At 47.0% G+C, this 11,588-nt stretch overlaps 1 protein-coding gene across 1 annotated transcript in view; it reads right to left on the reverse strand.

The window, feature by feature from the left end:
- Positions 1 to 4,623: 4,623 nt before the first annotated feature.
- LOC125619445 overlaps positions 4,624 to 11,588 on the reverse strand; it is a 7,685-nt gene continuing 720 nt past the window's right edge. Inside the window, exons 2-5 of the mRNA XM_048812550.1 lie at positions 9,130 to 9,448; positions 8,523 to 8,648; positions 7,689 to 7,918; positions 4,624 to 6,278 (exon numbers count right to left, since the gene is read on the reverse strand). Coding sequence (XP_048668507.1) covers positions 6,223 to 6,278; positions 7,689 to 7,918; positions 8,523 to 8,648; positions 9,130 to 9,448 — 731 coding nt within the window. The 3' untranslated portion in view covers positions 4,624 to 6,222. The remainder of the gene's footprint in view (positions 6,279 to 7,688; positions 7,919 to 8,522; positions 8,649 to 9,129; positions 9,449 to 11,588) is intronic.

Genomic DNA, 11,588 nt, shown 5'->3' on the forward strand with positions numbered 1-11,588 from the left:
ACCACCTCCAACCCCGCCCCCAACGCCCACCACCTCCAGCCACGCCTGCAACACCCACCACCTCCAGGCACGCCCCCCAATGCCCACCACCTCCAGCCACGCCTGCAACACCCACCACCTCCAGCCACGCCCCCAATGCCCACCACCTCCAGCCATGCCTGCAACACCCACCTCCTTCAGCTGCACCCCCAACGCCCACCTCCTCCAGCCACCGCTAGCCACCTTCCATTACCACTCACTTCATCCCATCAGGGGATCCATTCAGTGGGTCAAGGCTCTCACAACCCAGTCATTTCACCTCTAAACCTTCCTGCATTGTCTCACACATGAGCTTTTGGGGGACACCTCGCATCCAAACCATAACAATATCTTCTTGCAAATCAACAAAGTGAATCTTCTCAATTGGGTTTGGGGGGAAAGGCAGAAATAATGAGAAAGTCTGTGTTGCCTCAGTGGGTGGAGGAGGATGTTCATAGGAAATGGGCCGGGTCTGTGCAACCAGGGTCCCTTTCTCTAGGGACAGCCCCCTCACCCTACACCACCACAACTCTCACCCTAAACCCAGCTTCCCACCCCAAGATGTTGGTTGGTTCCTTTGGAAAATGGAACCAGGGCCCCAGACTCTGGCCATGAGCGGAGCGGAAATGCCTCCTTCACACATTCAAAGCCACACCTCCGTCAGCCCACACTTACGGAAGGGCTTCCCTGGGGACCTGCAGTTCCAACAAGCATCACAGTCCTCTCTACCTGGCAAAGGCTTTCCAGTGCGACTTCTCAGTTCTGTGCTGTGAATCTTATATGTGAGTCAAAAACAGACCAAGCATTGCTATCTTAACTTAGCATGATGCTCTTTACTTTCATCTTTTAACCAGAAAATGCAATAATGTCATTCTTCTTCATGGCTAAGTAATACTCCAGTGTGTGTGTGTGTGTGTGTGTGTGTGTGTGTGTGCACGCACACGCATGTACATGTGCACATGCATAAATTTTCTTTAACCATTCATATCTTGATAGACACCTAGGTTGACCTTGGCTATTGTGAATTGTGCTGCTACAAATATGAGGTGGCAATATCACCGTAGTATGCTGATTTTACTGATTTTAGATAAGTACCAAGGTGTGTCATACCTGGGTTATATGGTGATTCCATTCCTAATCTTTTGAGGAACCTCCATACTGCTTTCCAGAGTTGTAACCTGCAGTTTTACCAACAATGTATAAATGTAACTTTTCACCAAATATTAGCCAGCACTCATTATTATTTCTGTTCTTGATGATTGGCATTGTGTTTGGAGTGTGATGGAATCTCAGTGCAGTTTCAGTCTGCAGACTTCAGGTTGCTAGAGATGTTGTATAGTTTTTATATATTAATTTGCCATTTGAATCTCCTCTTTTGAGAAGTTATCTTTTTAGTTCTTTTGCCAATTTATTAATTAGGTTCTTTTGTTTATTCTTGTTTCTGTATTTGTGTGTGTGTGCATGTGTGTGTCTTATTTTTTCCATTCTTTATATATTTTGGATATTAATGCCCTATCTGAGGAGCAGGTGACAATGATCTTCCACTCAGTAGGTTCTCTCTTGAAGTTCTCAATTTTTCCTTTGCTGTGCAGAGTTTTTAAATTGATTCATTCCACTTATTGTTGGTTTTATTTATTATACTTTGGGAGTCTTGTTAAGGAAGTCAATCCCTGTGTCGAAGTTGGAGTGTTGAACCTATATTCTCATCTAGCATTTGTAACGTTTCTGGTCTGATTCCTGGGTCTTTGATCCACGTTATGTTTTGACTTCTGTGCAGGGTGAGAGACGTAGATGAAGTTTCATTCTTCTACATAGGGATATCCAGTTTCCCTAGCACTTTTTGTTTAAAAAGCTTTCTCTTCTCCAAAGTATGTTTGGACACCACTGTCAAGGACCAGATGACTGTGATCATGTGGGTGTGTCTCTGTGTCTTCTATTCCATTCCACTGGTCTTCAGGTCTGTCTGTGCAGCAGCGCCATGCTGTTTTATTTATGACCATACTCTCTGACACTACACGAGGTCTGGTATCACGATGTCTCCAGCACTGCCTTTCTTGTTCAGGATTCTGGGTCTCTTTATTCTTCCCAAAGAATTTTGGAACTGTTTTTTTCTAGTTCTGAGAAGAATGTCGTTGGTATTTTGAGGGGGATTGCATTGAATCTGTATAACGCTTTTGCTAGTATGGCCATTTTGACAATTATTATTACACTATTATTAACTACCTATACAAGAACATGGGTGGTCTTTCCATCTTCTAAAGCAATCTTTCTTCAGTGTTCTATACTTTTCCCTGTAGAGGTCTTCCATCTCCTTGCTTAGATTTATTCCTAAGTGTTTTATTGGTGGGGGCAGGGTATTGTGAAGGGCATAGTTTTCCCAATTCTTTTTCAACAGATTTATTATTGGAGTATAGGAAAGCAATTGATTCATGTATTTGGATATAGTAGGCTGCTACTTTGGTGAATGCACTTATCAGGTATAGAAGTCTCCTGGTGGAGCTTTTTGGGTCTTCACAACACAGGATCATGTCATCAGCAAACAGATAATTTGGCTTCTTTTCCTATTTGCCTGTTTTTAATTTCCTTCTTTTGCCCCATGGCACTGGCTAGAGTTTCAATGACTGTGTTAAATAAGAGTGGAATGTTTTTGTGATTATATTTGCTAAGATTTGTTTTGTGCCTCAATATATGATATATTTTAGAGAATGTTTCATGTGCCACTAAGAAGATAGTGAATTTAGCTGTCATTGGATAAAATATTCTATACATGTCTGTAAGGTTCATTTGATTAATCGTATTTTTTAGGTCTGAAGAGTCTTAGTTTATGTTTGAATGATCTACCTAATGGTGACAGAGGTGTGTTGAAAGCACCCAGTATTACTATGTTGTGGTCTGTTTGATTGTTTATATTGAGAACAGTTTGTTTTATCTATGTAGATGCATAAATTTGGACCATAAATATTTATAATCATATGTCATTGTTGAATGATTCCCTTAACAAGAATGAAGTGACCTTCTTTTTCTCTTCTGATTAAATTAGGCTTGACGTCCACTTAGATATGAGAGTAGTTCCCTTGCTTTTGCTTTATATTTGCATAATATGTCTTTTCCCATCCTTTCCCCTTCGGTCTGTGGATGTCTTTGTGAATATCTTGTTAGTAACAGATGGTGGGGTCTTGTTTTATAATACAACCTTCAAAGCTATGTCTTTTGATTGGAGAGTTTTAGCCCTCCTGACTTTTAGTATCTGCACTGCAATAGCAGCTGAAATCCAGCTGCTTCACCTCTAAATGTAGCCAGCCATCTTCCCCTTGCAGGTTTTAAGATTCTGCCCTTACTCTCTGGGTTAGACAATCTCATTATGTGTCTCTTGGAGCGGACATTTTTTCATCACGCCTATGTGGGGTTCTGTATGCTTCCTATATTTTTATTTCCATCTTATCCCTAAGGTTTGGAAAGTTTTCTAATATTATTTCATTGAAGAGATGTTCATCCTTTTAGTTTGTATTTTGTAGCCCTTTACCCCAATGATTGTTAAATTTAGTTTCAATGTTTTCCCATATTTCTTGAATATTCTGGCCATAGTCTCTTTACATCTTTTTTTATTGTTGACATTATTTCAAGATTATATACTTTGTTGTTAAGTACCGAAAATCTGTCTTCAAAGTGTTCTCATCTATTGGTGTTGCTTTACATTGAACTCTTAGTTTTATTTATTGATTCTTTCATTTCCAGAATTTCTGTTTGGTTCTTTTTTCAGAATCAGTCCTTATTGAAATCTTTCCCTTCCTGTATTTTCCATCTTAAGTTAATTTCCTACCTTCTTTTGACTCCTTGAAGATTTAACGATGAATCTGCTAAACTCTTTCTCTGACATTTCCTCCTCGGTGGTGTCATGGAGTCATTGTAAAGTGGGCTGTTTGGGGTGGTCTGTTCCCTTGGTTATTCATATACTTGTATGTCTACTTATCTAATGGGTTGATTATTGCCTCTTCTTTTAAGCAAGGGACAATGTAGTAAGCTTTTCTCTCTTAGGAGCCCTGGGCTGGTCAAGATCCATGCACTGATACTTTTATTTAATGAATGTCCTCTGCTGTTCCCAGCATCAACACCACTTTAAGAGAAACCACTGAACTCTATTTTCCACAATCATTTCAGAGCAAAGACACATACTATTCAACATTAGGAAGAACAAAAACTTGTTCATATCGCTCATCACAATTCCTCTAATTCAGGTATAAATTTGTTTCAAGTCCATTTCCTGTCTTTCAGGTGCCCCTTGTTCTCCTTATAGATCTTCCAGCTCCTGCAATCAGAGCAAACTGGGCAGCCTCAAAAATTCTAGTGAGAATTTAGAGATGGATCCTAAGAATCTGAAATTATTTTTAATGTCATATTGTTGTAAGATACTTGGAACAATTGTCCTTTTATATTGTAGGGTTTTAAAAAAATAATTTTTATTTGTACATAGACATAGTATCTTTATTTTGTTTATTTACTTTTTTATGTGGTGTTGAGGATTGACCCACTGCCTCACACGTGGGAGGCAAGCGCTTTACTGCTGAGCCACACCCCGGCCACCAATATTGTAGTTTTAATATACAAGGTCATTAGTCCATTTTTTCAGTTTGTTATTTTCATTTCATTTCTCGGATTCTACTATGAACATTTAAAATGTCTGTTTAATAGTAAAATCTGTTGTTAATACACACTCTCAGTCCCTACTCTGATCTCCTTTTCCTTTCCTCTTCATTCACTAAGTCACTACCCGTATGGTCTCAGTCCTGCGCTGTCTCCACACCTCACAGCAGGCTACATCCTGCTCTGCACCTTGCTCTTCCACCGAGTCAGGAGGCATCTTCCCAGTCACTGTACAGCTTAACAGCGTGTATCATCGGGATTTCCCCGGCTTCCCAGTCCCCTTGCGTAACTGATGTTGACAAAGAGGACATGAGCAGAATCCATGCCGCACTTACAGGGCAACCTACCAGCCCATGTTTCCTCTCTTGCTCTGGCTTCATGGTCACAAAGAAGCAGTTCTGAGACGGAAGCACCTGCAGCCTGGGTCACAAGGGGCAGTCAGCCCTCTTAGAGGGTCAGCCACTCCCAAGTGCAGCTCTTGAGGGGAAATAATAAGCCTGATGAATTAAGCCTCAGAGATTTTGTTCTGTGTTCAGACACACAGCGCTTGTATAGCTTCACCACATCATGCCACAGACAGTTCCTACAGCAAAGCCTGTTGGCCCAATTCAGGACACCTGCAGGACTTCCCTCAAACATGACCTTATTGTTCTGGCCACAAAAAAATCTCAGCTAGCCCTCAAAATGCTCTACCAAATAGGCCGCAGGTTCTCAGCACATAAACTAAATTAACAATAAACCGAGTTAAATTAAGACAAAGCCATAAAGTGATGGCTGAATTATTTGGAGTATGATTAAGCACACTCTGAATAACTAGGTGAGCACAGGGTAAGCACAGCGAACATGCAGTCATCAGTACTGGGAGGCACAGACGTGAAGAAAGCATGAGATGTGACCAAGCAGCGGGCCTTAACATTTAGTAGAGGAAATGGGTGTGAAGGTGAATGGATTCGTGGTTCAACACTGGATCCAGGAGAAGAGAGAAACAGCTCAGGTGAATTAAAGGTTCAAAGCATTGCAAATAAAGATGTTAATAAATATCCAAGGAAATATGAGGGATGAGAAATGAAATGAAGAAACAACAAGCAATTACAAACTATCAAAGAGCAAAACTTTGACAGTGAAATAGAGGAATAAAAAGAACACAGGATGACTTCTAACTTGGTTGTGTCTATAGGGAGATAGAAGTTGTTGTTCCACCGTAACAAGCGTAATACAAAAATGAACTCACTGAAAATTAGCCACTTTCCTCACATCCATTAGAGACTCGAGGTCACAGTGCAAACTGCTGGTCTCAAAATGGTAGAGCCAAGGGCTGGGGCTGTAGTTCAGTGGTAGACTGTGCTTGGCATGCGTTAGGCCCTGGGAAGTTGTAGACACATGTAGAGACTTCGAGAATGACGACTCATTAGGGCAGCAATCCCGAAGTAGAAACCTCAGGGGGCTCCTCCAAGGGTAGGAAATCTCAAACTCTAATTTTCAAATTGGTGTAGTCTCCAAGGTGATGAGTCCAAGAGCAAAAGTCTCCAGGCTGCTCACTCAGAGGAGGCACACCCTCATGGATCATCTCCAGGAGCCCCCAAGGGCCTCACACTCAGAGTCGAGAAAGATCCCAGTATCTATGGCAGAGCAGAGGAAAATGAACTAATCCCAGGGGTGCATTAGCACTGAGCTACATCCCCAGCCCCTTTTATGTTTTCCAGACAGTGTCTCTAAATTGCTGAGGCAGGCGTTGAACCCAGGATCTTCTTCCCAGAACTGCACACACCTTACTCCTAGGCTAGGATTTCATGTGCTTCATCTTAGCTCCCCCTGAACTTGGAGAGACTTCCCTCTAGTCAGAGGAGGAGCTGGGTGTGCACAGCATGCACAGGCCCTGGACTGGTCCATTTGCCCTTAGTGGGTAGAAGCCAGCGACCTTGAACTGCAGGTCTGGGAAGTATCTGCCCCAAGGGCCATGCCAGGTCTCTGCAGTAGGACCCTTCCCAGGTCTCCCCAGGAACACCCCTGGCTCTGGGCAGTTCTTGGTGCTCTCCTACCTGCTGAAAGCAATGACCCTTCGCTGGCTTCCACCCGCTAAGGGGAAACCACTGCGTTAGTGTACAAAGCTTCCCAAGTTGGAAAAATGACAAAGGGATCCAGTCCATGTGGGCAAATGAGGGTTTATGGTTGTCCACCCTGTCCCCATCGTGGAAACAGCCCTGCCTTGTGGATCCTCGGGGACAGGTAAGGAGAGTGAGCCTGGAGGTCCAGGTAGACTCCAGGCCAGAAGTGGCTCAGCCCCCAGCTCATTCACCTGTCAGTCACTCAGGCTGGCTGCCTGTCCTCTGGTAAACTAGCATCCCCTGGGGGTTGCATGGCTGGGGGTGCACTTGCCCCCCTTGCTTGTGCCCTGGAGCTGGCTGTCTGCAGGAAGCCGGCTCCCCACCGCCACCAGCCAGGTCAACCCTTTCTGCCTGGCCATGGCAGCAGCAGAGGGTGAGAGAAGGGCCCCTGCGCCCCTCCCCTGAGCTTGCCCTACGAGTCCTCCTTCAGAAGCCGGTGTCCCTCCAAGACCCTGACCACCACTGCAGATGTGCGGTGGGACGTCCTTCCCCTCACCTCCCAGCAAACTCCCAAGTCCTGCCTGGCACTGGGTGCACACTCCCAGGGCACACCCCTTAAACCAGGGGTCACCTAGCGGATGGGGTGGCTCTGGAAGGGGTAAACTTGTCAAAAGGGCCTCAGCTGAAACCCAAATCCCCCTTCCCAAGTCCAGTCTCTCGGGACAAAGCTGATCAAAGACTGGAGCCCGAGGGACGCACAGCGGAAGGAACAGCAGTGGAAATGGCTCACCTGTCGGTACCCATGCTCGGTTGCGGACCGGGCGGCCTCGCCCTGCGGGATGGCCCGCGGCTCGGCTCGGCGCCCTTGGCCGCTGCGGTGGCGCGATGGGCCGGGGGCAGCAGGACCCACCTGGCCGCCGGACGCCCCCCGCCCAGCGCCCTCTCCGTCCCCCACACCTGGGCCCACCTCCGGGCCTTCGCTACCTGCTATCCTATGAGGCGACACCAGAGTGGACGGCCGCGGGCCGGGGTCCTCGGGCTGACCCCTGGACGCGGGTAGGAAGGGGCCGCTCCTTAGTCGGGGCGATCTGTGCCCAGACGCCTGCAGGTGCATGATGCCCGCGCTCCCCGCCAGGTGGACACCGCCCGGGGCGGTTGGCCTGGGTACCAACTGTCCCAGCGCGTGTGCCGCAGCCGGTCCGGAGGGGCGGGGCCTGTAACGGGCGGGGACCGTGGGGCGTGGCCTCTATGGGCGAGGCCTGCGAGGGGCGGGGCCCCAGGGCCAGGAGAGGGGGCGGGACCCTCAAAGCTCGCGACCCCGCCCAGAGGCGGCCGCGGCCACAGGGGTGGTGTCAGGGCCACTCCAGGGAGGAGGCCTTGCTGAATCCCGCGGTCTGAGCGGGAGTTCCTCGTGTGCAGGACAGGAGGTCTCAGTGGAGGCCCCGTGTGCAAAAAGAACCAGGGGTGGAGGGCGGTGCGGCCTTCTGACCCCTGCTGAACTGTGAGACCCGAAGCTGAGGACGCTGGGCTGCACTCGCTCAGCAGGCCAGCGGCTGCGGGGTCCTGCTGCGGGGGTCTCGCTGCCCCAGCGGGCAGGGTGCTGGCCACCCCCCGGGGTGGAGAGCCCAAGCTGGGCTTCCCGGTGTGGGAGAAAGGAGGATGTGGGGATCTGGGAGCTGAGTATTCCACCTGCCCAGGGTGGAGGCTGGCAATTCTGTTCCCAGGAGGAACCGGCCACTGGATGGGGCCAGCAACTGTAGGTACTGTCCTGCAGACCCTGGGTTGTCTGAGTCCCCACCACCATGACACTGTGCCTACCTTGAGAAGGCAGGGGATCTTGTCCTGTGGCGGGCAAGCCCAGGGACGTCCGGGGACTGTGGGAGGCAGACAAGGGGAGGATGAGGACTTGCTCCAGTCCTTCTGCCCCACCAAGCTCTTGGCTGCCTGTTAGGGCAAGGAGCCACAAAAGCACCTCAGGGCCTGGCTGGCCTCCACCTCTCCCAACTCTGTGTGCAGCGCCCACCTGCCTTCTGGGAGCAGCCTGTACTTCCAGAGGCTCGAGTCTCTCTGCACCTCACCCTGGGAGAGCTCCCCCACCCCGCCCTCATGCCCACCCCTCCGTGTCCAATGACCAATCTGCACCTCTGCCTTAAAGCACCCTAGTTGTCTACTCTGGCCAAGCACCTGCCATCCAGGGAGCTGGGGGTCCAGGCCCACGAAACCCAAACGGACCGTCTAGCCCCCTCCAGTGCCTGGCCCAGGGAGCTGCCACACAGGTCCCTTCCTGGGATGCCATCCCAGGGTGCCCAGCAGCACATCTGCCCTTATCCAATAATACGTTAATCAGTTACTTAATGTAAGGGGATCGACCCTGACCCTCTTGACCCCCTTTCTAGGGTGAGGGGACTGGATTGTGTTTGCTGACCTGATTCCTTTGTGGATTGGGGGACCGGTCTCCCGCTGGGCTGGGACAAAGATGAGGGTGCAGTCACTGGACTGGGCCTTTGTAGGCTGGCATCCCAGGGGACCCTCCTGAGGACCTGAGGGGATCCTCCTTCCTAGCACAGTGCTGAGCTCCCTCTGGACCTCCAGGAGGCCCGACTCCTCCTGCACCTGCACCTGCTGCTCTCTGCGACCTCCAGGCACAGAACTCTCTGCTTCTCTTCTACCAGGGCCACCTCCCAGGCAGAAATGCTGCACTCTCTGGGCCCAAATAAGGAAGAGGGACTTGAAACCACAAAACCCTTGTCAACACTTTTTTTCAAGCACTTTATGATTTAATGCCACTTTTTCCCTCAAATTTTGTAAGAACAAATAGTATGATTTCTAGCTTAGGAATAATTTGGGTTAGATCATCGCACAAATGTGTTATTTCCTGAACCCTTTTTTAAAAAATATTTTATTTTAGTTGTGGATGGACACAATACCTTTATTTTATTTTTATGTGGTGTTGAGGATCAAACCCAGGGCCTCGCACATGCTAGACGAGCACTCTACCGCTGAGCCACAACTCCAGCCCTCCTTAAGCTTTTTATATATGTCTGTATGCCAAACATTACATGTTTATTTTCATTTTTATTCAATTTTTTGTTATCTGTTTTAAAGGCAAAATCTCAAAAAGTATAATATACTTCACAAAATAAGAGAACCATTTTATTTTAAATCATATAGATTTCTTTAAGATGTGAATCAGTCCTAAAAATAAATATCATAGATTTGTAACTACATGACATTTAATAAACTTTTAGTTTCTATCCCATAATTACTGGTTAAAAGAAAAACCCTTAGACAAGTTTAATTTATCTGAGTTTATTCAACAAAAAAAGTTAAAAAAAAATTTACTTGTTGGCCTCAGGATCAGAAGAGGATCAGAGAACTTGGGTCACAATGTGGCATGAAAGGTGGCACAAAAAGAGTATGTGCTGTCACCGGGGTTTCCCTCTGAGTTTGGTCCCTTGTGTGGGCACCTGTCTGTCGCCTTTGTGCTAGGACAGACGGGAGGGATTTTCCTTGTTCTGTTCAGCCACTTGCAGAACTGGCATATGACCAGCCCCTCTGCTCCATCTGGTCCTGGTGTGCAGGGGACAAGGCCCTCCCACTCTAGCATAAGAGGGTTGTGTGCAAGCCAGTCACCCAGTGGCTGCCTGGAGAGACCTGCTAGTCAGGGGCACTGGCACCTCCTGTGGCTGCTCTGTTTCTTCCCCACTGAGTGAAGGGGAAGGGCTGGATGCACTGTGCTCTCCACGGCGCCTGAAACCCAGATGCCCTGGGCGGAAGGGCTCAGGCTCCTGCTTCTGCAACAGGCCAGCAATGCCACTTGTCCAGCACAAACTGTTCCTGAAACAATTCATTCGTCTTTGGAACAAGTTAAGCCTGTGGAAAATGTAACATTAGCGACACCACCTGGATCACTTTTAAATCAACTGAAATGAAAACTGAAGGTTTCTCTTTTGTCAACATGTTTCCTTTATGAAAGCTCTCATTGCTTATGCACATAAACATTTTAAGTGTTTCCACGTTATCTTTAAGTCCTAATTGTATTGCATTTCTTTCTAGACCAAACAAAAATGTACCTAATGCTTTATATGTGAAAAATTTATCCCTCAATTATTAACAATGATGCATAGAAATAGACATGGGCAAGGGCAAGTTCAAAGAGTTCTAATTTAAAGACTCCTTCTTGTCCAAGTCCCAAGTCTTCTCATGGACTTTTTCTTTCTTTCTTTCTTTTCTTTTTCTTTTTTTTCCTTTTGGTATCAGATATTGAGCCCAGGGGTGCTTAACCACTATGCCACATCCCCAGCCCTTTTCATTTTTTGAGACTGGGTCTTGCTAAGTAGGTGACACTGGCTTTGACTATGTTATCCTCCTGCCTTGGCCTTCTGAGCTGCTGGGATTACAGGTGTGTGCCACCATGCCCAGCACCTCTTAAGTTTTCTTGCATTGTTTCACACATAAGCTTTTGGGAAACAACTCTTATATAAACCATACAGGATCTTATCTCTTATCTTATCCTGTATGGTTTAGATAAGAGTTGGTTTTTATTTTTTTTTTCAATACCTTTATTTTTTTAATTTTTTTTTCAATGTGGTGCTGAGGACCATACCCAGCACTTCACACGTGCTAGGTGGCATTCTACCACTGAGCCACAACCCCAACCCCCTAGAACTTTTAATCAGTTGGCTGGTAAAAGCTAAGCCAAAGATTTAGTTCATGTGCTAAGCAGTTTCCAAAATGGCTCCCCTTGACCCCTGTTTTCATGGTATCTGTGCCTATTTTGGACTATTTTTGCTCTATAACAAAATACAACAGACGGGGTTATTTATTTATTCTTAATATTGGAGGTTAAACCCAGGTGCACTCTACCAGTACCCCCCCCCCTTT

This window comes from Marmota marmota, unplaced genomic scaffold (genome assembly GCF_001458135.2).
Source record: "Marmota marmota marmota unplaced genomic scaffold, marMar, whole genome shotgun sequence".
NCBI classification, from domain to species: Eukaryota; Metazoa; Chordata; class Mammalia; order Rodentia; family Sciuridae; genus Marmota; species Marmota marmota.